At 33.0% G+C, this 27,146-nt stretch overlaps 3 protein-coding genes across 4 annotated transcripts; 1 reads left to right on the top strand and 2 right to left on the bottom strand.

Moving 5' to 3' along the window:
• Window positions 1-129: 129 nt before the first annotated feature.
• Window positions 130-5,318, bottom strand: LOC131626374 (pentatricopeptide repeat-containing protein At5g57250, mitochondrial-like). Its single transcript, XM_058897188.1, has 4 exons — window positions 1,949-5,318; window positions 1,719-1,776; window positions 1,149-1,523; window positions 130-1,058 (listed from the first exon to the last, which is right to left on the bottom strand). Exon 1 carries the CDS (start codon window positions 5,178-5,180, stop codon window positions 2,031-2,033), a length of 3,150 nt encoding a protein of 1,049 aa, XP_058753171.1. The 5' UTR covers window positions 5,181-5,318; the 3' UTR covers window positions 130-1,058; window positions 1,149-1,523; window positions 1,719-1,776; window positions 1,949-2,030.
• Window positions 5,319-12,333: 7,015 nt separating this feature from the next.
• Window positions 12,334-13,733, top strand: LOC131626376 (uncharacterized). The gene has a single exon (XM_058897191.1). It carries the CDS (start codon window positions 12,618-12,620, stop codon window positions 13,167-13,169), a length of 552 nt encoding a protein of 183 aa, XP_058753174.1. The 5' UTR covers window positions 12,334-12,617; the 3' UTR covers window positions 13,170-13,733.
• A 79-nt stretch (window positions 13,734-13,812) lies between these two features.
• Window positions 13,813-17,277, bottom strand: LOC131626375 (oxysterol-binding protein-related protein 4B-like). Of its 2 annotated transcripts, XM_058897190.1 has the most exons (6): window positions 17,203-17,277; window positions 16,999-17,057; window positions 15,916-16,065; window positions 14,695-15,329; window positions 14,490-14,592; window positions 13,813-14,336 (listed from the first exon to the last, which is right to left on the bottom strand). In XM_058897190.1, the coding sequence occupies exons 2-6, from the start codon at window positions 16,999-17,001 to the stop codon at window positions 14,085-14,087; spliced, it is 1,143 nt and encodes a 380-aa protein (XP_058753173.1). In that variant the 5' UTR covers window positions 17,002-17,057; window positions 17,203-17,277; the 3' UTR covers window positions 13,813-14,084. The 2 variants fall into 2 exon arrangements, with proteins under 2 accessions (XP_058753173.1, XP_058753172.1); XM_058897189.1 differs by lacking the exon at window positions 16,999-17,057 and having other exon boundaries at window positions 17,203-17,271.
• Window positions 17,278-27,146: the final 9,869 nt, after the last annotated feature.

A 27,146-nucleotide genomic window follows, 5' to 3' on the forward strand; every position in this document is an offset into this window, starting at 1 on the left:
ATATATATATATATATATATATATATATATATATATATATATATATATATATATATATATATATATATAAATATATATAATATTATTTTTGTCCAAAGTATAAAGTAACTATACTTCAAGTATTATTTTTGCCTAGTAGAATCTTACAATTTTTATTTCTATGTTTTACGATCTTGACACACCTTATGGATCTTACAATTTTTATTTCTATGTTTTATGATCTTGTTATCCCCTCTCAATATTAGGCAAAACAACATTGTCTCATGTTTTACGATCTTGTTATCCCCTCTCAATATTAGGCAAAACAACATTGTCTCGTATCTTAACAACATTAATTATATTAAATCAACGCACCATAAAAATACTATATAGTGTGTTATAAAAGTGTCATCAATTATTCTAATTAGTTATTCTAACACCAATAGTGGGGTATACCACACTTTGACCTAAATCACTATGGATCTTAGATATGAAGTCAAGTACTTTGTTCCCTTTCAAACATTATTCATATCAGAGAGTAATCATAAAGGTAATTGATAGATACTCCACAAATCACGTAGAGGAACCATCATCAGTGACCTAGACGAAATTTGTACTTCCTAGATAGTGTTTGTCCACACATTTCTATAAACCAGTTGACAGTTTCATTTTATGAACATTAGGTGAACACATCTGCACATGTGGTCTAATAAACAACAAAATAAAAAACCATGCATATTGGAAAACAGAAAAACAGTAGAGAATGATGGGTGAGGATGGCATCGAACTATTCTCCTCACAAAATGAACAGAAAAAAAAGAGATTAAAGAAGAAATAATGAATGCTGTCACATGCAACTTACACTTGATGCCTGTGAAGAATTGCATAAATAAAATCTATTCAAAACCTGCGGTTGTGCTATTAATTTAAAATTTCAAGCAAATCTTCTATTTTATTTCTGGTGACTTTCCGTCCAAAAGGATGATCACACTATTATTTCAGAATGGAACAAGTAAAGAGAAGGCGCGGAAAAATGTGTTTCGGCTTGCATATCAAGATTTTCCATGTTTTTGACATCCCTGCAAATAAAAATATTCTGTCAAATGGAGAAACAAAACCCTTATGCTTTCACTGCAAATTAAAATCACTGCATAAGAAAGAACACTTACATGGACTAACTTTGCAATTTTCGGCCGACATGAAGAAATATATTGCTTAGCAGAAATATATTGACTCTAAAATATCTGGTTCACTGCATCCTCCAAAGGTTTTCTTCTGAAGATATCCAGAATTTTCAACCTCAACATTTAAGCCTGGAATTTTCTCATCTTCAGCAGAAATCAAGTTTTCACTTGGTTTTGGAGGACTAGAAACTTCTTGTTTCAATGTCAATTCCTCATGCGGCGGAACAGATGCTAAAAACGTGGCATCGTTCTCTTTCATCATATCATGTGATGACCGTATTACTTCAGGATTCTTGGGCACAGAAGAAACTGCCCCCAAATTCTCCTCTTTCACATCAAGCTCCATATGTTGGCTTGAATCTACAAAAGAAGATAAGAGCAAAATTATGAAGGGAAAACAAATCCTCTTCTAACAATATTCAACATTCAAAGTTAGTAATATAGCAAACAACAACAATAAAAATTAAAATATTTATCAAATACATCGACTTGATAATGTAAAAATATAGAACACACTATTACATTACATATTTATATTAATCTATTTATTTCAACCTGGGAAATCTTCATTCACCGGTATTGCAATCCTCCTCGAAATATTAATGCTTCGGAACTGAAACAAAATGCAAACATTAGTTAATGTTATTCTACAAAAAACATAATTAAAAATGTGCTAAGATTGAAATTACAATAATGTCTCCACTTTTAGGTGGGAAACTATGCTTCAAAAACTTATCTAGTTCTACTTTTATATATAAAAAAGATTTACTTATATAGATCTATACCTGCAGATTTCACTTGTGTGCTCTCGCTTTGCTGGCACTACAAGAGAAACATTCCAATGTTAAATGAAATCCTTCAAAATTTTCATTCCAAATGTTCAGTTCGTAAGTTCGTAGACTCTGCCAAGTCAGAAAGCATTTCCTTTGCTAATTGATTAGCATCCTGCAACTCCCCTTTGGTGCAAAGTGCAGCAATTCGAGAATAATAGAAATCAAAATCTAAACCACTTTTGCAAGATGAAGGTGGAGAGGTCGAAGATTTAAAACCAAAACATTTTGATTCATAATTCTTCTGTGATTTATCGGATCCTTGATTATAAGTAGACTTTTGGACAGGAAAATACACGCGTGCAATTTCATTGAGAACTGCTACAGCTTCTTGAATGCTTCCTTGCTCACACAAAGTGGCGAGAAAATCACTTATTGACTCGGTATCAACCTCACTGTTGACAATATTAATCATCTCGGTAACATTCTCGAATTGGAGCATTTCTCTCAAGACACTCCTTGCTTCTTCCATCCTTCCCTTGGTGCACAGACCTCTAATCAAATACAAGAACCCTAAAAAATCGGGTAATATATCTTTTCCCTTGAACTTATAATAGAATTCAAGACCTCCTTCCATGTTGCCCTTTTGACAATAGCAATTTATTACAGCGCTTACTGTAAAATTGTCAAACTTGACATATTTTTTCTCCATATCGTTAAGAAGCTCAAACGCCTTCTCTAATTGTCCAAACTTAGATATAGCATCGAGTAATGAATTGTAAACTTGTGTTGTTGGTTGAAACCCGTTACTGACCATTTTCGTGAAAACATGCTCTGCGTCTGGCAAATATCCCTCTCTACATAGAGCATAAATTAATGTAGCATAAGTTATTTCAGAGGTCATCAAATTAAGTTTCTCTAAAGAATCAAATAGCCGAAACGCTTCAATAAGACAACCCTCATGGCATAATCCGTTTATTATTGAATTATATACGACTATGTTCAAATTCATCCCTTTCTTTTCAATAAAGCCACAAAGATCCAACGCTTTATTGAGATATCCTCCCTTGCATAAGCCATGGATCACCATGGCATAATCAACATACATGACCGGTAAATTATCTTGAATCCCGATGAGAAGCTTATATGCATCTAAAGCTCTACCCTCCTTTATGAGAATCTTGAGAATGGAGACAGGAAAGGTGATTGCTGAAGAATTGTCCACTGTTTTTCTAAGAAATTGAAGGGCGATATCGACATCTTTCAGACAAAGGTATTGTGCGAGTAACTTTTGAACCTTTGGTTCGACTAGACCGTACTCTTTCAGAAAGCAATTCAGAAGGGGCAGAATTTGCTCCTTTTTTCCAACAACAGAAAGAAGCCTTCTCAAAAGTGAATAATAAGACTTGCATGTGACAGGTAGCCCTTTCTTTTTCATCGCAGCGCATAATTGATTCGCATCACTGAGCAATCCTCTTTTACATAATAAATATATGGAATCATTACATACTGCATCATATATATCCGGCCCTAAACCTTCCATTCTGCAGACTAAATCTAAAACCGTTTTTGAGTCGTTTTCTTTGAAAATCGTTTTCATCAACAACCTATATGTACCTGTATCCAACACGAGACATTTGTGATTTAGTTCAAGCAATGCTTCAATGGCCATCTCTACCATACCCTTCTTGCAAAGGCCATTGATGATACTATTGTAGCATTCATTTGAAGATATCGATGTCTTTCTGAAGTCATCAAATACCTCAAGCGCCGCATCAATTCTACCAACCTTGCAATACCCATCAATCATTGTGCAATAAGTAACAGAATTCGGAACCAAGTCCATTTCCGGCATTCCTTTGTAAAGTGTATAAACATCTTCAAAAGCCCCCATCATAAACAACGCTCTAATCAGTACATTACACATAACAACATCCATGGAGATACCAGCTTCTTCCAACCGCTTCTTTGTTTGCAAAATCCCCAAAACGTTCTCTTCTTCTGTATACCCATGCAACAACGTGCTGTACGTAATCACATCCGCAGTCACATTTTTCGAAAACTCATCCGCCTCTTGTGTCCTCCCAAACTTCGACAAACCATTCACAACAGCATTGTACGTAACAACACTAGGACGAATCCCTCTCTTCTCCATTTCATCAAAAAGTTGAAACACCCGATCGAAACCACCCACCCTTCCAAATCCATCAATCAAAACCACAAACACAAATTCATCCAACTCAATTCCCATGTCTTTCATCCAATTGAAAACACCAAATGCTTCTTCTACTCTACCCTTCTTACAATATGCCAACATTATCGCAGTATAAGTAACCTTATTAGGTCTAATCCCTTCTTTAATCATCTTAGCCAAAAAAGTAAAAGACTTCTCAACATCAGCTAACTTAGAAAACCCATCAATGAGTATAGTATAACTAATAAAATCATGATCTATACCCTTTTCCACCATTTCTCTCATCTTCCTAAGAACCTCAACCAAAACCTTTTCTTCAACATACCCACAAACCCAAACACTATACAAAACAACATCCAAACCCAACCCATCTTCCTCCATTTTCTTAACGAACTCACAAACCTCATCAACCCTCCCCATCTTACAAAGAGCATTCACAATAGCAGTACAAGTCACCAAATTCGGCCGCCACGACACAACATTATCGAAAAACCACAGCGAAAGCTCCGGTTTCCCAACTCTACGAAAAGCCGAAATCACCGAACTACAAACAAAATCATCAAAAGGGTAGTCCTTTCTATGTTCAGCCATCAATTCAAGAACCTCAATAGCCTTACCCACATGACCCATGTAACAAAGTTTTTGAATTACACAACAAAAAACGGAGGAAGAGATAAAAACACCACGGCTTACCAAACAATGTTTCAGAACTGAGAGAACCCTTTCTGGTTCTTCCTGGCGCGTGGAGCATAGACGACGGATAAGCGCGTCCCACGCGCGAGATGGGGTGTGTGGATTTTTCTTCATGAATCGTTCTGCTTGTTGTAAGCTGTGAGTATTGAGAAGTGCCCATGTGAAGAAAGTTTGGGTTTTTGGAGTGATTGGGAGTTTGTTGTGGGTGAATTGATGGAAGAGGTTGATGATTAGGTTGAATTTGCGGAGATTGAAGAGGAAATGGAAGAAGGTGTTGATTGAATTTGGAGAGGGTGTGAATCCACGTTTGAGGGAGGTTTGGAGGGAAGATGAGAAGGATTTTGATGAGGGGAACAACATAGAAAGGAACAAGAAGAGTTTGGATTTTCTGTGTTTCGCATTACAACGTTGATGTTGAGAAGAAAGTAGAGAGTAGAAATGTGAACTGGGAAGAAATACACCTCCTCTTTTGTCTTTCTTACCCCCTATATCCCTCACATTGGGCTAACCTAAATCTACCGGAATGTGTTTTGACAATTTCTTTATATAACTTATGAAAACTCGAAAATACCTTTGAAAATGTATCTCCGAAAAATTGAGATTTTGGTTAATTCATCTTTGAAAACACCAAAAAAAAATTAGAATTTTGGTTAACTCGGATATGCATATCCGAAAAAACCTCCCAAAAATAAATTAAAAAATAAAATTCATAAAAAATTTAATTATCTTTTGATAAATTTCATATTAATAATTGTTAAAAGGGAAAAGCTAACATGTGCCCTAAGGGCACAAGATAATGAGATATCTATAGAAATATTTTCTTGGAACGCGTGCATTCAATGTATCGAAACTTTGAATATGACTTTATTACATTTAATTACTTTTAAATTTTTCTAATTATAGTATCCTTAACATGTGCCGTTAGGGCACATGTTAGCATGACCCTTATTAAAATTATAATACACAACAATTATGATTACATAAAAAATAAATACATCAATAATTGTTCAATAAAAATTTAAAATAAAAGAGATCAAATAAGAATAAAATTATTTACTACTTTATTCATATTTTAATATAAATTTTGAATTACATGGTTTTTCAAAATAACAAATAAAAATCACAAATATAAAAATTATTTTAATAATTAATTATGATAATAAAAATGTTTTTCACTTAGTTTAAAAAAATTACAAGAAGATTTTGTCTTAATTTTATTTAGTGAATAAATTATATATTTAATTTTGTATAATTTAAAGTTTACTTATAAAAAATAATAAGAATATTTTAAATTTTTAACTTTAAAATTGTTTTGGAAATTTTATTTATAAAATGATTTTTTTTAACTATAAAATTGTTTTTAAAAATTATTTTATGAAGTGATTTTTTTATGTATCATCGAAAATAATAAATAGTAAATAAATATTTTTATTATTATTATTATTAATTTTATATATATAAATAAGGTGTTAATTTAAATATTTATTACGCTAATATTATTATTATTATTATTATTATATCTTGATTATAATGATATATATTTAATAATATATTTTACTTAATACAACTAATTATACTATTGATTCACCTTGATTTTAATTTTTTCTTGAGTTTTTTCGGATATGCATATCCGAAAAATTTCAAGAACAAAAATTGAAATATTTCGGATATGCATCTCCGAAGACATTCTTCTCCCAAAAATAAGGTGATTTTAGAAATTCATCTCCGAAAACACTTTTTTTTTCTTAAAAATAAGTTGTTTTCGGAAGTGCACTTTTGAAATCAACTTTTTTTTATAAAAAAAGTGATTTCTGAGATACATTTCCGAAATATAGAAACATTTTAGAAATTTCGTTGCGGTGTCAAAAAAATTTGAGTTCCATAAAAAAAATTGTCATCTGTTTTATACCCTCTCCAAGTTATGTTTTCCACTCAAAAAATTTAATGAAAACCTCAAAATATATAATATATTTTCACCTTTAACTTAAAAAAACAAAATTATATTCTCAGATTTGAAATTTCATAGAAAATTTGAGAAATTTTATGCATCTTCTATCAAGCAAATGATGTTGGGAGGAATTCATGCATCTTTTATGGAAATCATGTTGTTAGTTAGAAATGGGAGAAATTAATTATGTTTCTAAATCACAAAGGCGGAAGCAGACATTATTTTTGTAAATATAAGTCTAACTACTAATATACTATAACGAGCATTGTCTTCATACATTAATATTAAGTCTTGATAAAGTTTAATTGAAGGATTAAGAAGAGTTGAAATTGGTTTTGGTTCCAACAAGCCAACTTCCTATAGTAAAATGAGACAATGATTCCTTTCATAAATTGAAATTGCATTTTTGGAATGTGCTACTTCAAGGCCGATAAAATATTTCAAAATCTTTTATTTTGAATTAGATACTCATTATTCTTTTGGTTGTATCAAACTCACCTAGGATAAATCAAATTGCATAGTAAAAATTAAGTAATGTTACATATCAAAAGTGATATGGTCAGCACACCCTGTCAAAACGGTATGTTAGAAGGTCCTCCTGAAAAAGTCTCATCAGTGTGTACTGATACAGACACCACCATCTCCTCAGCAACCTCCTCATTAGCCACAACCACCCGCTCCTCAACCACCATCCCCTCATCAGTAACATGTACCTCCGGCTCAACCCTAGCAACCTCCGGCTCAACCCTAGCAACCACCGGCTCGACCCTACCAACATCCTCCCTAGCATCCTCACGAACAACATCCCTAACCCTAGAAACAACCTCAACCCTAGCATCCTGACCAACCTCATCATGTTCGTCCATAGCAGTGGAAGCTATACCACCCCTATGCTGAGGTGAACGGAATCCCCTACCCGCCTGCGCCTCCTCAGCCTTCTGTTTCCTGTTAGAACCGGTCGGAGCAATGTGCCCAGCACGTAAGACTGACGTACCAACCTCATCAGCATCAGCCCGAGCACGAGCCTCAGCTCTATCGATGGCCCGACCCGCAGTTGTACCATCCCTACCTCTAGTCCTCACTGGAAAAAATAAAAATATAAGAAATATATAATTTTAAAAAAAAAACTACCGGAAATTTCAAATATTTCAAAATTTCCGGTACTTGACAAAATACCAGAAATTTTAAAATTTATGGTATTTTTAAAAATTTATAAAGATACCGAAAATTTTGAAATTTCTTGTACAAAATACCATAAATTTCAAAATTGCCGGTACGAAATACCGGAAATTGTACCGGAAACTTACTTGTTTTCGCAGAATTTCTGGTAACGCCCTAAAATTTGAAAAATCTAGTGCTCTCCGCAGATTTTTAAAAATGGAATAAAAGATTTTGGTTGGGTATTTTGGTCTTTTCAATCCTTTGGGGGGTGCCAGGATTAATTTTTGGGGTGGCAAGGAGAATTCTCTCCGGAGGAGTAGAAAGTGAAAGAGTAAAAATGAGATTTGGGAAAAAATACACCTCCTCTTTTGTCTTTCTTACCCCCTCTATCCCCCACAGGCTAACAACCTAAATCTACCCATCTAGAGGAATATGTTTTATCCACTCTCCAAGTTATGTTTCCCACCCCAAGAGATTTAATGAAAACCTCAAAATATATAATATATTTTCACCTTTCAGTTAAAAAGAAAATTATATTTTCATTAGGAGATTTAAAATTTCATAAAAAATTTTGAGATGATTTATGCATCTTTTATCAAGCAATTGATGTTGGGATGAATTTATGCATCTTTTATGGAAATCATATTGTTAGTGAGAAATGGGAGAAATTAATTATGTTTCTATATCACAAAGGCGAAAGCAGACATTGTTTTTGTAAATATAAGTCTAACTACTAATATACTATGAGGAGCATTGTCTTCATACACTAATAATGATTCTTGATAAAGTTTAATTGAAGGATTAAGAAGAGTTGAAATTGGTTTTGTTCCCAACAAGCCAACTTTCTTTAGTAAATTGAGACAATGATTCCTTTCACAAGTAGAAATTATATTTTTGGTGTGTGCTACTTCACAACCAATAGAATATTTCAACACGAAAGAGTGGATAAATGAAATGGGAAAGCTCGTTATGGAGGCTTTCTTTGTGATATTAATGGTAGCTGGTGTGGGGGACTCACCAAGAATATATGGACTTGTAAATCATATATTTTTAAGATATGGGGAGTTTTTAAAGGGCCTCAAGTTCGAATTTTAGAGAGACCATAGGAAAGGGGAGTTTCACATAGATAACAAAAAAGGTGTGCAGTCATCAAAGACAATCATTCATACATGAGCGCATGAAAGAGCTTATTTTACCAAACTAGAGATATGTAAGCTCGCATTTGGAAAGTTCATATAGAGCATGTTTACTAGGAAGCAAAGTGTAAACTCGTGATTGGGAAGTTCATAGAGCATGTTTACTAGGAAGCAAACAACATGCTATGGAGAATTTCAGTTTAACTCATGATTCAAGACCGGTCTACAACACTGTTTGGCTAGTGGAGCTGAGTGGTTTGATTGTCTTTGATGTTTCAATGGTCTCTATCCCTTGTGTAATTCCTTCTTAGTTTCTTTTTCTTTGGGCTTCGGCCCTGTACCCACTTAAAAAAGAGTTGTGAATTACAATTTTGTTTAGTATGAATAAAGAATAATTCAAGTTTGATTAGTTATAGTCTTAGTTGAGAATAATGCTTATCAGTTTTTCATACCACTTTTAGATGTATCTACCATATAAGAAAAGTAATGTCTCTGGAAAAACCGAAACTATCCTTACTTGCTCAGCAATTGGCCACGTCTGTTCTTTTACTTCTCCAACCATAGGGTTTCAAAATTTGAATTTGACTGCTTAACCAACCACACTTTTGTGAAAACTCTTTCTCTCTCCTTCCATCATTTGCAATTCTTCCACAATATCTTCATCTTCAACAATCACTTCTCTTTCTCTACTACACATCTTGCTCCGCCTTCTCAACTACGTCAACGACCAATCTGTAAAGTTCTTCCTCTTCATCATCTATGTGTTTATTTTTTCTTCATTTTGATACTAAAAATCTCAACTTTAGGTTATGGATGATTTGTCAGTGTTGGTTCGTGGCGGGAGACGAACTATTCTGAAACAGGTTCAATCTCAACTTTTATTTTTTCTTCTAACGTTGTTTATATGTGCAGATTTTAAGGTATCTTATCGTGGAATTCAAATTTTGAGTGGTATGTCTTTCAGATTGATAACTAAAACCACAGGCAATGCTTAGTTTGGACTGACTTTGTGAGATTTAATTTTAAGCTATAATTGAACTTTGTAGATGAACATATGATTGGAAGAAAACAGCTTGAAAGAAAATAAATTGATAAACATGTAAGTATTTTTGACAAATTATCGGCACAGACGTTATTAGATTTTCCTTTTTGAAACATGTTTTGTTGGCAATTAAAATTTTGAGGTACTGATTTGATACATAAGTTATTATGTGTTTTGTTGGGTTTTGCTGAGTAAGACAATTTATGTTCTTTGAGACTACTATTTGTGATAGAGATTTGGTTCGTAAGTTTGTTGTTTAACGGTGTTTAGTGGTGTATCTGTATAATGGAATTTGTGGTAGAGATTTGTGTTCATGTTTAGGAATGGTTTGTTTTAGTATTGTGGCATCTCAGGGTTTAAACAGGTTGCCTGCAAAGTGTTCGATGAAAGTTCCAAACCAATGACTTTCTTAGTTTTTCTGTTTGAGATTTGTGGTTGTTGATGTTTTATTGTTACAGTATTTTAGAATATTGCTAGAATTTGCATGGGTACAACATCCACTACTGGTTTTCTTGCTGAGGAAGAACATGGTGATGTGTTGTTTAAGAGAGCTAACTTGAATCTCGCGAGAAGACTTGACTCGTCGCATTTGTGGACCGGCATCCACCGTTTGGGTTCTAAATAATCCACTATTGCTGATACAATGGTAGGTTTGAAATTTATAAAATTTTAACTTTAGGGTTTTCTTTCTTTTTGGTATTTGAATCAAGGGTTATTCGTAGGTGTTTGCGGAGAGGCTATCCGAGAAAGAAATGGATGGTTTGAAAGAGTGGGTTTCAAAGAGATGGTTTGAAATGGATGGTACTAGTAGCTGCCTAAAAGGTGGATCTTCGGGACCTTCCACCGAGGAAGAGTTTCACTTCTAGGAGAAGGACAACATTTGTTTATTTATGATCATCTTAATGCGTCTAGCAACATTGAAAAGGCGAAAACAATGAGTCCATAAAAAATGCTTCAGCTCAGAACATATTTGATGAGGAGCATAATATTTAATAGAACAATGTTTAAGAATTCAAATTTTTCTTAAAAGAAAGAAGAAACGCTAAAAAATTCGAGCTCTTGAAGATAAAGGAGAATTATGATTTTGACAAAATCTTATTTAAGTCGACTAACAAAACATTAACTACTCTTGATAATGATTACAAAAATGCCAAGACCGCTTAAAAAAATGCAGAATAGATAAAAGAGAAAATTCAAGAAGAGGAGAAAACGTTAGATATCAAAATCAGATCACTAAACTCATGGTAAGTCCTATTTTTTATATATATATATATATATATATATATATATATATATATATATATATATATATATATATATATATATATATATATATATATATATATATATAAACTTTATTGTATAAATCTCTTTTAAAATAGATATTTTCTTTTTCTTAAAAATAAAAATCATTAGTAAGTTTTGACAAAAAAAATCTAATTAGGATAATAGTTTCTCCTCCTACCAGTCTTAATCATCCTATAAAAGAATTGAAGTCAATGTAAATCCAATGCCACAATTTGCATCACTTAGTGAGTTGAGCAATATAAGAATTGCAGGCACACCTACCACTAGGAAGTCTCAAGTTGGACCAAAACAAAACGAAGCAACAAGATTATAATTAGTAACATAAACGAAAAACTAGTGATATCCACGATGAATTGAGGATAAAGTAGTAGTAGTTCTTTTAAATAAAAAAAATTAGAAAAAATAGAAAGTTTGCGTTTCATATACTTCAATCAATAGCTAATGTTCCAAAGTCCACCTTAACATGTACTCACATATCAATCAAGGGCCCTATCATATAATAAGCAGTGCTTCTGTTCTGTCCCAAGCATCACGGCAAAGCCAGTTCATTTTCATCCAAAAATAATTAAAAAAATGTTCCAGTCGACTCCATGTCTGTGTCACGACTGCGAGATATTGTCTACTTTGAGTGTGAGAAATTTACTGTCCATTGTCTTTTTAGGGATAATAATCGTTTATATAAAAAAATAAAACTAATAGTGATTTGCTTTGACTGATTCAATGGTTTAAACCAGCATTATTAGCTTAGCACAAAGAAAAAAAAGACCATGTCTACTTGAGTCAGCAACCCATTCCCTACGATTTGGTAAGAAATTATAGCTTCTAAAAAAAATTGAAAAATGACTTTTTGATTTTAGTTATGCTTGGTCGTTGCACTACTACAAAATTTCTTACCTATAAATGGCATTATTATCCATTTAAGATTTCATCTTGAGTTTCAAAGTAGCCATAGAAGATATACACAAAGAATAATTAGTCAGAAACTTGTTTATCTATATATGCATCAATAGTCAAATCATCATTAATTGCCTATTGGCTATTGTATATTCACTATATTCTTAATATATATACATATATAACTATACAAAAATTCTAAACTTTCATCCTCATCAACAAAATATCAAAGAAACATTCTTTGCATAGTTTGCATAGTTCAGATTCTGCTTTTGTCGTTTCGATTCGTTTTTTTTATTGATTGAAAGATGGGAGGGTGTTTTTCTTCAAGATCACCTTCAGCATCAAAGAAAATTTGTTTGGTTCATCTAAGTGGCTATGTAGAGGATTTCGAGCAACCGATTTCGGTTAACCAAGTAATCACTACTAGAAATCCACCAACTCATTTTGTTTGTACCTCTCTTCAACTTCTTTCATCTTGTTCTAAACCATTGAAAGGAGATACACAGCTTCAACCAGGAAATGTGTATTTCATGTTGCCTTACTCAATTCTACAAGCTGATGTTTCGCCCGTGGACTTGGCTTCGCTAGCGAAAAGGCTCACCGCGAAGGCGAAGAGTAGTAAGTATGAAGGTAAAAAGTCATTGAAAGGTATTCCTTTGTCAAACCAAGATGGTTTGAATAGTATTTGGAGTTCACCATCGATGAGCCCCGGGAGAGTCACGGGGGTTGATCAATTCGGTATGGCGTATGGTGGACGGAGCACATGTAGAGGGCGGTTATGGAGACCGCTGTTGGATACTATTAGAGAGAAGTCGTTTAATAGGAGTAGTGAATCAGATTTGAAAGAAAATCAATGAAATTTGCTTAATGTTCTTGGATTGAGGTAATACAAGAAAGAGAAATAAGGCATGTTAGGTTGTTCGATGAATCTGTTGATTGAATGAAAAAGAAAAATTGAGAAAAATTTCTTTTGAATGTTTCTTCTGTTTTATATTTTTATTTCAGTTTGTAGATTTCATTATAAGTGTTTGTTAGAATTGGATTCAAGTTAAGTCAAATATAGGAGACATTGTTTCTCTTGCATAATCTTGCATTTACTCGAAGTAAAGTAAATAATCACAATCGTTAATTTAATGAACTGTAATTAAAATTTATAAGATTAAAAGAATTTTCTGTCTGTAAAATTTGTAATATTTTTGGTACAATGTGAAATTTATATATTGGATGATTATAATATACAAAACATATAAATTTTAACCATTCAATATGATACATAGTTTATGGCCTGCATAATATAAAGACTTTTGAGGTCTTTGCAACAGCCTAGACAGCATTTTCATGCATTTTGTTTTGTAATGTAAAAATCCAATAGCATAATTTAAAAATATGATATGATATTTAAAGTCTAAAGGAAAGGAAAGTATTAAACCCAATATTTTGTTAAGAGTATGGTAGCCAAACATATACTTAGAGACAAAATTTGTTCCTTCTAAGAAGCAACCAACCAACATGGGGTACAACTTTACTTTAGTTTATAGAAATTGGTTGGCCTAACTAATGGTGACTTTTACAATAACTCATCCATTTGATAGTTTAATATAATTGTACTAATATTATAGTACTCTTGAATCAGTAAACTGGTAATACGGTGGACCACCGCTGTCGCACGTTTAAAATCTTTTTTACAGTGATTTAAAAAGCTGATATGTGTAATTTCTGTTCCACCGTGATTTTCTATCATAAATTTTAAGTTTTTCAAACACTATGACATATTACAATGTAACAATAGGAGAGGGTGGGACCAACTTTCGAATAGGTATACAGTCCCAATCCCCTTCTTTGCTTTGAGACATTATGAAATGTTTAGGAACCCAAGTTTCTCCTTTGGACTCTCTTTCTCTTAATTCCTCCCTTTGTTTTTCTTCCACAAATTTCTTTAATTCTCTTGCTTTTTCCCAGTCTTTGTTTAAGACAGCTTGGCTCACTTTACTCCATATCAGAGCTGATTCAGTTTGCCACACACTCTGATCAAACAAACACAAGAGAATCTCAGATCCGATTCAAGAAAATTTACATATTCACATTCACATATTGCATACGAAAACATGCTACGTTATCTTTTTTGGTAAAAACTAATTATCCTCTGCACGCAACTGCAGAGACTTGTTGTTCGTTACCTCTGCATCCTTAACGGTAGGAGTTTGAAGTCTTGAAATGACTTCTTTAGCATCATATATCACTCTTTCTTCTCCGCTATTTGTATCCTTTAATTTTACAGTACTGCAACATATATTATATAGTATTAGAAACATAGTCATCAAAATATTACAATGTTTTGAGAAAATTAATGAAAGCATCAAAGTGAGAAACATATATACATACCTATCCCAATGTCCATTAACTTTATATAGAATCTTAGATTTCAATGAATCAATAATCTTCCCTTTTATGACTCTTCTACTTCCACCAAATCCAAAGAAAGATTGACTTATATAACACAACTCCGCCGCAAGACCTGTTTCCACACACCTGATATTCACATTCCCAACCCAATCAATTCCCGGAACCGGAAGAACCCTTATAAACAAATTCGGAGAATTCATCTCATACGTCTCTCCATGATTAAGAAGCTTCAGTTTCCTCTTCCCGTGCACGCGAACCTCCACCGAAGTACCATTAAACTTCGCGACAGGATAGTGACACCATATCATTTCGATGTTTTCCTTCTGATCGGTTGCATGGAGAGCCGAAACAGCAGGATGGTGTGCAACGTGTTCTACTAGGACATTGAGGTTTCCCTTGGAAACATGATGAGTCTCGCCGAGGACGGGATTGTAAGGAGCGAGGCCGAATATCGGAGGACGCGTGGTTGATATGCTGCATGTTATGACAGATATGAGTCTTTCAATTGGAGTTAGGCCAGTGTTGCATTTGTTTAGTAAATCTGAAGATGTGGAGTATACTGATTCACCATAGCATTGAAGTTGTGACTTTGGGAAATTGAATAATGGAGGAAGCTGCACTAAGGAATCAACAATACAATACAATGTTATTTTCATACCAGAAATACAACATCCACAGTGACTCGTCTAGATTGATAATAATTCGAAAAAACTAATAAATTAAATGTAATTACAAATGTCAATGTCGGTTTCAGACACCGACCAAAATATAAACATACATTTTTCCGAGGTGTCAGTGCTGCAGAATTTATATTTGAGTAAATTTCTGTAAAAATAAATATAACATTAAATCTCGGTGTATAAATCACATTTAGACTCAAAAATTAAAAATTCTTGCTTCATTTAAGTAGAATCAATTCTAAAAAGTATAATCAATTTTACTCGAGAAATCGAACATGTTATAATCAATTCTAGTGTTCTAGACGTGAAACCAAACATACTCTATGTTTGATTCCACATTTGAATTATCTAAAATTGATTCTGAACGTGCAAAATTGATTTTATCATATTTAATTACGGGTAAATTTGATTTTATGTAAATGTATTCGAACATAATTCACTTTAAATTTTAATATTTAACATCAATTATATACAAATTAATTTAAGAAATCATCAAACTATGGGTTTGAATTAAACTTGCCTGGAAACGTGTGAGATCAGCTCCTGGCCGCACATTCTTAAGAAGGCTTAATATACGCTGTAAAAGATTAGGAGCACTGTAATTTTCCTCTGAATCAGAATCGCTTTTTAACGTGAATGGCTTCGTTAACACAATGCTATTTGCAATTTCCTGCATCTCCAGTAACAAATTTTCATTCAAAAATTTGAATCCTAAAAGGTTAGGTTTAGGTGCACAAAATTTAAAGCCTAATTAGTTGTTTTAATTGTTACTACTTTATATTAATCAATCCCTCTTAATCATGGATTTTATTACAAGCACAAGTTTAGTTCCAAACTAAAAAAACACAAAATTAACAAAAACAAAACAACTAGAAGCAAACTATACAAAAACAAACCAATAACAATTAACAAAAAAATATAAGTTGCCAACAAATTTATATGCTGTTTTCGATGTGGACATTAATATAAATTTTTACAATTTTTAAATTAAAAATGTGCAATCTCCATCGTCTGTCCTATTTCACCTTTATTTTTCCTGGGTTTTTGCGGGACGGATCTAAACGCATCGAACAGGCTAGTTTGTCGACCTTTAAACAGAAGTTTTAAATAGTGACATGTGAAATTCATATAAATTCCATCAATTTATGTGAGATTAATTAATTTTCAAATGTAGGATCAATATTTATTTTCAAAGGAGAAAAGTAGTTACCAATACTTGCAAGCTAAGCAAATGAAAGTATTATTATTGTATTTTTTTTTTTTTGGTTACAATATTATAGCACTCTTCTTTCCCAGCGTTATGTGCACTAAAAGAGAAAAAGAGAATCAAATAATGAATTAAACTATTTCATTCACATGTACATTTTCATATAGTAAAGTGAATCATTATTATAATTGAATCAATATCTATATAATATTAACAATCCACTAGCAACAATAATCGAACAATCCACTAGCAAAATGTCAAACAAACATCGATATGAACAATCAACAAAGGTTGCCGGAAAACAGCTTTTGTGTTTTTTTTTTTCTTCTTTTCCGGCAACAATATTTAAACGAAGAAACTAAGAAAAATAGAGAGAAAAGATGAGAAAGTGCGTACCATGATGTCTGAAAATGGATGATGAAATTCTGATATTGGAATCAGAAAATAATATATATCTAAGATGAGAAGATGAATGAATATTAATCTAAATTTTGTAGTTCAAAAAATAAAGAAGATGAATGAATGAATATTAAGGTGGTGGTTTTTGATATTAGAAATGGAAAATGATAATATATAGAAGAGATGTTAATGTTTGTTTACCTTTGATAATGATAAAACAGGATTCATTTCTGGGTACAGTGGATGCTATGCTTTGTTTTGCTCATTTTATTTGCTAACTCTTAACCTCTCTTTCTTGTCATCTTCTTATATAAAAGATAGTAAGAACAAATTAAAAATTGTTTCTTTTGGATTAAAATATTATTTTGGTATTTATTTTTTAACATAGTTGTTGATTTTAAAAATGAAACTTATGACAACCTTACTATTTGACTCTTTATTCAAACTATCAAGTCAACTTTGTTAAGTTGTTTCAAAGTTTTAAAATTATTTCTAAAAATAAAAGTTTTAGAATTAATTTTTTGGAATAATGTTCTCATATTTATTACTTTTATGAAATAATATAGGAATAATTGGTAGAAACATAAAATTTTCAAAAATAATTGTAAAATTTATTATAAAAATAGAATATGCACCGTCCAAAAGAATGGCATGTATTTCGTAAAATAATATTTTTTATTGGACGGCAAAGTAGGATGATAATTTTTTATTGGACTACAATGCAAAACTTTTTTACCTCTAAACCGTTAAATTCAATCTACTTTAATTATAAATTATAAAAATACAAACAAATGTTAGTGAAAAGTTATACTAACTGATTAAAATTATTTTTATAGAAATTTATATGTTTCCCATTTAAATATTGAAATAAAAATTAAAAAACACGTGTCTATGTGTCTTTATCGGTCACTTTTTCTTTCAGAATTATATTCCATCTAAAATGAAATATATATATATATATATATATATATATATATATATATATATATATATATATATATATATATATATATATATATATATATATATATATATATATATATAAACTTACCTACAATTTCAATGAAAATATAACAAGCGTACTTTAACATCAATGAGTGAAAATATGATAGAATTGCTTATGTGTAAAAGAAAATTATACACTTATCATATTTTCATTGAAAAATGGTACAAACCACACCTAAGAAATTGTATTTAAGTATTCTCCTAAGTAAAATATCTAAAATGTCAAATGTATTTTGTTTCAAATTTAAATTTTTACTTAAAACACATTTTATTTTTTGAATTTTTTGTTAATACTTTATTTCGGGGAGACGAATAAGAAAAGAAAAAAAAAGTTAATTTAGTCTTTAAATTAGGGATGTCAATGAGAAAAAAATGTGCGGAGGATATTTTCTCGTTCTCCACTCCGCTCTCAAATATTTTTCCATCCCCGTCACCGATCTCAGCCACAGAGAATATTTTTCCCCATTTCCATCCCACAGATTCCCACAGAGAATCAGAGATCTACGGAGATCAAATCTTAAAAAAAATACTTTTCGATCAAAACTAAGACACCATTATTTCGTTATTTATTTATAAAACATTTTATTTTGCATATTTCTTTTTTTTAAAAATAAAAATACATCTTGCATCGATAAAAAAAAAATGCAAAAGCACTTGCAGTTACGAAAAACATAACCACTAATTTACTAATTTAATGAAAAATAGATTATTGATTGAAGCATAGTAAAGAATAATTACCATAAGCACAATGAACAAATGAGAGTGGTTGTTGCGATGATGATGAGAACAGAGGAGATGAAGAATGGAGGAGACAAAGAGAACTGAGAAAAAAAGTAGAGGAGATCGTGTGTACACTGTATGTAATAGGTGTTAGAATTAATTCAATAACAATTAATCACATATACATGTTCTACCTATTGTAGCAACCGACTTAAAGTATGAGAGTCGTCACTATTACTTTTTATCCTAAGAGGAAGGGAAGGTAACATATAACCCTAATGGTTAGAGATTCTAAGTTTGTAAGTCGGTTAAATAAAGGGAATGTGTTAGACACTCTTTATTTTCCTTGTACTCAAGGGGACCCTCTTTTGGTTTAGGTTTTAATGAGTTTTAATTTAAATAATCCAACGATAGACGTTAGGTCGATCAATCAATTATTCAAAGGTATGGTGGATGTAAAATCCACACATATCCAATATTTGAAGAGAAAAGGTATAAAGTCCTAGATATTTTGATCATTATTACGTTAATTCCATGTATGTGTAAATGGTTTTAATTTTTTGATTATGGGACTCGCCTTGGTTTCGCAACCGTGTGCCTATGTATCTCCTTATGAAGAATCATAGTCCATTTCATAGTTCGTATGTGTTTGGTTAGTGTTTTTTATAGGATTATATAATTGCTTTCAAATGATCCTTTGAAATTCGTCCGGATTTAAAAAATTGCGTAGTCGTGGGTGTAGCTCGAAGTTTAATTTGAAAGAAATTACACAATCTTCTTTTTGAAAATAATATTAAAATTTTGATATGTTAGTAGAAAATAGATTTAAATTGGTTAGCTATTTTAAATGCATAATGTAATTTAGAAAATATTTTGAATGAAAAAGCAAGTTATAAATTAATAAAAGTTTATTGAATGGGTATTAGAAATTAGTAAAAAATAGTTAGTAATTAAAATATATCGTTTATTCCAAGAAAATAAACTATATATTTTAAAATAAAGGAGGATTATATTTTAATGCAATAAAATTTGTAAAAAATATGCAATAATAAATAAATGAGTTAAATAAATTAAATAATAAAAATAGAAAATAGAAAATTAAATAAAATAATTAAGCCAAATTTTTTATTGTAAATAAGGGGTATAATAATTAACAAGAGTGTTTAATCAGTAAAGGGCTTTAAGCCCAGATATTTATTTTAAGTCCAAAATGCAGGGAGGTGTATTTTTCGTAGAGTTGATTCAAATAAGTAATAGGGATACAAATAGAAACGAGCTTAGGCCCACTACAAATCATCGTGTCCGTTTGGTTCTAATGAGGTGAAGATTATGGGTTTATGGTGTGGTAGAAAGATCTGGGCCGTTTGATTCCAATCAAAAGGCTCTCACGAGTTAATCCTGGGGCGTTGATTGAAAGTAGGTCAAACGAACGGTTGAGACGGGGTGTTGACTATAGGACTCATGATGGAAGCGAACGCACGGGGACTGGTGATCAGTGCATTTTGATGCACATTCCTTTATGCTTGTACTTATACATTTCCATGGTTTGTTTTTCTTATTTTTATATTTTATAATTTTTTTCTAATTTAGTTTATTTTTGGTTTAATTTCATTTTCGCACTTTATTTTCAGCATTAGCAGTCTGCACTAAAACGATCATAACTGGAGCTCCAGGAATCAGATCGACGCGTTCTAGTAATTTTCGAAAAGCTAAGAGAAAGAGCTACAACTTTTGTGTTGGAGTCAAATGCAGTTTCGGAGCGCATCTATTCCAGAATTTTGTTTGAAGTTGCAGCATTAGTTTTATTTTTGTTTTGGGTCGTTAGTTTTGGGCCTGGGTTATGTTTTCGACCTAGTTGGATTGTAAACCATTTTGGTTGTTCTCTCTATTACCTAGCAGCTGCGGTACTGCTCACACATACAATTTTCACGAGAAAAATTATACGCTTTGTAGAACTCATGGAGAACTAACACCTTCCGGACGGATTTGCTGTATTAAGGTTCAAAACTTTGAGATTGTTATAACGACAATTAGAATTCTATTCCTTTCAATAATATTATATGATCCTCGTTTTCTTAATTCAATTTATATGTAATATTGTTGATTAAATTCGATTGATACATGCTCTTGACTTTTGATCGCAATTCAACTCTGCTTAACCATTAAATTGCGATATCTTTAACCGTATGCTTAATCCAGCAATAAGAATATATATCTTACAATGTCGATCACGCTTGTTGAATGATATTGTGTTCAAATAGGATAGAGACCATAGTTGTAGCAATCGATGATAAGTAGAACCCGAGGCAGTGAATTCGTTTGCGCTATAATCACTTATTTCTTGACAGCTTATTTTATAATCACTTTTGTTAATCTTTTTTATTGTAAATCGATTCAGAATCAAACCCCCCCAATTTGATTTAATTTGGTTGAAATTACAAGAATCCTTGCGATACGACTCGAGCCATTGTTGCTATACTACATTTTTACAAAACACTCGTTTTTGATCCGTGCACGACAACAGATCAAATTGGCGCCGTTGCCAGGGATTCTTGTTAATATTAACTAATTTTAGTGTCATAGGTTTAGTGTTCTTGCTTTAAGGCCATAGGTTCCTCGCGCTTTCGACCATAACGCCTTTTCGAGTAAAAAAAAATCGGTTTTTTGGAAAATTGAGTCCGATCGAAAATCTGTTCCGCCTATTAGTAGTAGAAAATTCACCCGATCATTTTATTCTGTACTACGGAGTAGTTATGGGACTCCAGCCTCAAATCGCCAAAAAAAATCTATTTTCTATTTTTAATGAATTTTTTACTGTTTTCATAGCGTTAAAAAAAATCCAAAAAAATTCTCAAAATTCTTATTTTGTCTAATTAGATTAAATTATGTGTTTTTAGATTTTTATGACTTTTTTAATCGTTTTCCTTCTTTGTGTTTATTTTTTACTATTAGGGACATTGTTGGCATTTTCATAATTGGTTATACATTGCTGTGCATTATTCCTGGCTACTATGTCTTCTTGTTCTGATCTTTTAGATTTCAATCTTGAGGTAGAGAGAAACTTGCACACACAATGTAGAGTAGGCCAAGCTTGTAATAGTTCACCACCCACAATTGAGTCTGATTCTGATTCAGACTATTTTCATAACTTGTTTGATTTAGATTATGAAATTGTTATTGATATGGCTGAGCAAAGAACTTTAAGGCAACTTGCAGCCCCTAATGTGAATTATAATGGCTTGTGTATTGAATATGTTGATGTTGTTGTTCCTTTTAAATTAAAATTGGGTTTAATACACTTGTTGCCAAAGTTTAATGGTCTTGCAGGTGAGGATCCGCACAAACATTTGAAAGAATTCCAGGTGGCGTGTTCTACACCATTGAAGCCTGAAGGGATCACTGAAGATCACATCAAACTTTGAGCTTTTCCTTTTTCATTGCAGGGTGCAGCAAAGGATTGGATATATGATCTTGAACCAAATTCAATCACAAGCTGGAATACTCTAAAAATAGTGTTCTTGGAGAGATACTTCCTGCCTCCAGAGCTGCCTCGATAAGAAAAGAGATTTGTGGTATTAGACAAGATAATGAATCATTGGCTGAGTACTGGGACATATTTAAGAAGTTAGTTTCAAGCTGTCCTCAACACCAGATTAGCGAACAACTTCTCATTCAGTACTTTTACGAGGGTTTGTTACCGATAGATAGGAACGTTCTTGATTCTTCTAGTGGTGGAGCACTTGTCGATAAAAATCCAGCTGCTGCAAGAGCCCTTATTGAAAATATGTCTCTTAATTCCCAACAGTTTACCACTAGAGGCAATTTTGTCCAGACCAAGGGCGTGAATTAAATTCAGGTTTCTTCCAACAAAGCTTACTAGAATTGACGAGCTCACTGCTTTGGTAAAACAGTTGGCAGTAGCCAAACATCAAACAACAATTGTGTGTGGTATTTGTACTTCTCATGAGCATCCTACCGATACTTGCCCTATTCTGAAAGATAAGTCCATTACCGAGCTGCCTCAAGCTTATGCAGCCAACCTTTACAACCAGAACAGGTACAACAATACCCATGATCTGTCCACCAACAAATACCATCCCAATTGGAGGAACCATCAAACCTTCGATATGGAAATCAGCAGCACACCCAACAATAATTGACAGTACCATTACCCCAGCCACATCACACCCCTCCAGCTACTTCCAGACCTTTCTTAGAAGACCTTGTCAAACAAATGGCTGTCAATAATATCCAATTCCAACAAAGAACTTACTCTGGAATTCAGACCATCAATACACGGATTGGATAGCTTGCTACTCAAATAAATACCATGCAAGCCCAAGGATCAAACCAACTTCCTGCACAAACAGTTGTGAATCCGAAAGGTCCCGCTAATGTGAGTGCAATTTCCTTGCGATCCGGAAAGGTTACAGAACCAGGCCCTGAAATATGTAAAAAAATTATTGAGGTAACATCTCAACCATCTTCTTCTCCTTCTCCATCTGAACCTTCTTCTATTGTGGAATAAACTGAAGAAAAAAATAAAGAAAATGAGTATGTACCACTAGTCCCTTTCCCACATAGAGTTCTGAAAAATAAAAGAGTTGATGAGGGGGACAAAGAGAGAGAGTTTTGGATGTATTTAGAAAAGTATCGGTAAACATTCCGCTTCTTGATGTGATTAAGCAGGTGCCAAAGTAAGCAAAGTTTCTTAAAGATTTGTGTACAAACAAGAGGCGGGTGAAAGGAAGTGAGAGAGTCAACTTGGGAAGAAATATTTCTGCTTTTATTCAGCCGAAGCCTCCATCTGAAAAAGTTACAGGCGAGCAAAATGTTTTAGCCATCTCTCAGGTGTTGCCACAAAAGTGCAAGGACCCGAGAACTTTTTCTATTCCTTGTACCATCGGGGATAAGCGATTTGATAACTACATGCTTGATTTAGGAGCGGGCATTAATGTTATGCCTACTTCTGTTTATAATAACCTTTGTCTTGGTCCTTTGCAGCATACATGTTTAATCATTCAGTTGGCGAACAGGAGCAATGCCCGCCCTGCTGGTGTAGTGGAAGATGTACTTGTTCAAGTTAACGATTTGATTTTTCCTGCAGATTTTTACATCCTAGACATGGAAGGAGAAACTAAGTCAAGCAGAGCTCCCATCATTTTAGATAGACCGTTCATGAAAATGGTGAAGACAAAAATTGATGTTGACGATGGCACCATGTCCATGGAATTTGGTGATATTGTCGCAAAATTTAACATCTTCGATGCCATGAAACATCCAATAGAGGAGCACTCCGTTTTTCATATTGAATTAATCTCTGATTTGGTTGATGAAACTTGTTCTGAATTGTTTTCACTAGATTTTCCATCCTTATCTGGATTTGATGATGTTTACTCATGTGCTGATTGTACTGAGACTAACCTTTGTGTTGTATGTGCTGAGATTGATGTTATCTTGCAGGGTGACATGTTTCCTACAGGTGAAGTTGTTGTAAATGAAGTTGTTTATGTAGCTGAAGCTCTTGACATCTCGGCTTCCCCAAACATTCCATCCATCGAGCAACCACCATGCTTAGAACTGAAACAACTCCCAGATAATCTAAAATACGCTTATTTTGAGAGTGATGAAAAACTCCCTGTCATTATATCTTCTAACCTTGATTCCGATCAGGAAAATAAACTTTTGCAAGTTTTGAATAAGCACAAGAAGGAAATTGGTTGTACATTAGCTGACATCCCAGGAATTAGTCCTTCCATGTGTATGCATAGGATTTTACTTGAGAATGGTGTGAAAATAGTAAGGTAACCTCGAAGGAGGCTTAATCCTTTGATTATTGATGTTGTGAAGAAAGAGGTAACCAAAATCTTGTAAGCAGGTATTATTTATCCTATCTCTGACAGCAAATGGGTAAGCCCAGTGTAGGTTGTTCCTAAGAAATTTGGACTCACAGTGGTGAAAAATGAAAAGAATGAACTTGTTCCCACTAGAGTTCAGAATAGCTGGAGAGTTTGCATTGATTACAGGAGATTGAACCAAACCACTAGAAAGGATCACTTTCCTTTGCTGTTCATTGACCAAATGCTTGAACGGCTAGCTGGTAAATCACACTATTGTTTTCTTGATGGTTTTTCAGGTTACTTTCAGATACATATTGCACCTGAAGATCAAGAAAAGATCACTTTCACGTGCCCATTCGATACATTTGCTTACATGAGGATGCCTTTTGATCTTTGCAATGCTCCTGGCACTTTCCAGCGATGCATGATTAGTATTTTCTCTGAATTTATTGAAAATTGCATGGAAGTGTTTATGGATGATTTCATTGTTTATGGTTCCTCATTTGATGCATGCCTGAAAAGTTTTAATGTGGTTTTAGAAGTATGCATCGAGAGTGATCTTGTTTTAAATTATGAAAAATACCATTTTATGGTTGAACATGGAATTGTTTTGGGTCACATTAGTTCTGAAAAAGTAATTTCAGTTGACCCTGCTAAGATTGATGAGATTTCTACACTGCCTTACCCTTCTTGCGTTCCCGAGATTCGTTCTTTTCTTGGTCATGCAGGTTTTTACAGGTGCTTCATTAACGATTTCAGCAAGAGAGCTCTTCCGCTGTCAAACTTGTTGAAGAATGACGTCACTTTCAGCTTCGATGACAAATGCAAACAAGCGTTCGACTTCTTAAAGAAAGCATTGACTTCCGCTCCCATTATCTAGCCCCCTAACTGGACCCTCCCTTTTGAGATTATGTGTGATGCTTCTAATTATGCTGTTGGGGTTGTCCTTGCATAAAGAGTTGACAAGGCTGCCCATGTTATTTACTATGCTTCTAGTGTAACGTCCCAATTTTATTGGCTATTTTATTAATTAGCTTATTTGGTGTTTTTATTAATTATTTAGTTTATTTAATTAATTGGTGTGATATTTATTTAATTGGGGTTTTGTGTTAATTGGATTAGTTGGACTATTAGTAAATATTATGAGATAATATATAATTGGGCCTAAGTGGTAGAAATAAGACACTAAGTGGGATTATGGGTTAAGCCCAAATTAGAGAAAAGAGATAGTAGGAAAGAGTTAGGTCATTCTTTCACTTTCATAACTTTGGTAAGAAGAATAGAAGAGAGAAGACAAGAGAAGAGGATTGTGAGATTCTTGAAGATAGGAGGAGATTAACTTAAGGTAAGGGTTAGAATCCAAATTATCATAGGTTTATATGATTGGGTAATGTTATGTGTATGCTTTGCATTGTGTATGATCTCTTACTTTCTCAATTTCATAGATTTGGAAAATGTTAGGGTTTATATAAAACAAAGGAGATTTTGTGATTTTTTCATGTTCAATGTGTTGTATGGATGACCCATAACTAGAAACATGAATAGGAACCCATAATATGTGATAAATTGATGTTGGATTGAGTTTTGTTGAGATAAAATCGGATTTGGTTTGGTGTTTGGATGCTGAAAACGCATCAAAATTTTTCTGTTTCTGGTGCGGAGCGCCGGGCGAGCGAGTGCCTACATGCCTTTGCCGGGTGAGCGTAACAGGCGAGAGGGTGGCAAGTTTCTGCCACAGAGCGTCGGGCGAGCCAAGGTGTGCACCGGGCGAATATGTCATATTTTGTGGAAATTTCAAATGTCCATAACTTTTGATCCGTAGCTCCGTTTTATCCGTAACTTTTGATCATATCCGTTTTATGATATGATAGGATTTGTTAGCACTTGATGAATTAATTATGGTGTTTTTGTGTGAAAACCATGTAGTTATTGTTTTTTTTATGGTTATTGTTATGTGTACTATGAGTTGGTAAATGATGGATGACAATTGTTGGCATGATATGTGGTATGATATTCATGATGAGTGTGATTGAATATATGCTCTTTGTTGTACATTGTTATGATTGTTATTTGACATGTGTGTTGTGTACAATTTATGGATAATTCATTGTGTGAATTATTGTGGTATGCGTTATGTTAAGATTGTATGATAATCTTTATTGCATATGCTTGGTGATAATTGTACATGCATGCATGGTTGGTTTTGAAACATAGGCAGTGAAACCTTGGGTTCACAATGGTTGGCTTTGATATATAGGCGGTGAAACTTTGGGTTCACAATGGTGACTTTGAAACATAGCCGGTGAAACTTTGGGTTCACAATTGTGGCTTTGGTCTTGTCTGAATCAAAAGTGTGGCTTGGATTCTAGATATTGAATCGGAAAGCGGTGAAACTTTGGGTTCAAATATGGTACCACATGCATTGAGTCACATTTATTACATTCGAGTCACATGGTGTGTTATGTGATTGTTTTGAATCAATATGATTTGCCTTGCATGAAACATGGTATATGGTATATGAATGCATGTTTTGAAAAGAGTGATGAATTTGTGAAATGTATTCCTTCCCTTCTGTTTGAA

Source organism: Vicia villosa, unplaced genomic scaffold (genome assembly GCF_029867415.1).
Source record: "Vicia villosa cultivar HV-30 ecotype Madison, WI unplaced genomic scaffold, Vvil1.0 ctg.000283F_1_1, whole genome shotgun sequence".
NCBI classification, from domain to species: domain Eukaryota; kingdom Viridiplantae; phylum Streptophyta; class Magnoliopsida; order Fabales; family Fabaceae; genus Vicia; species Vicia villosa.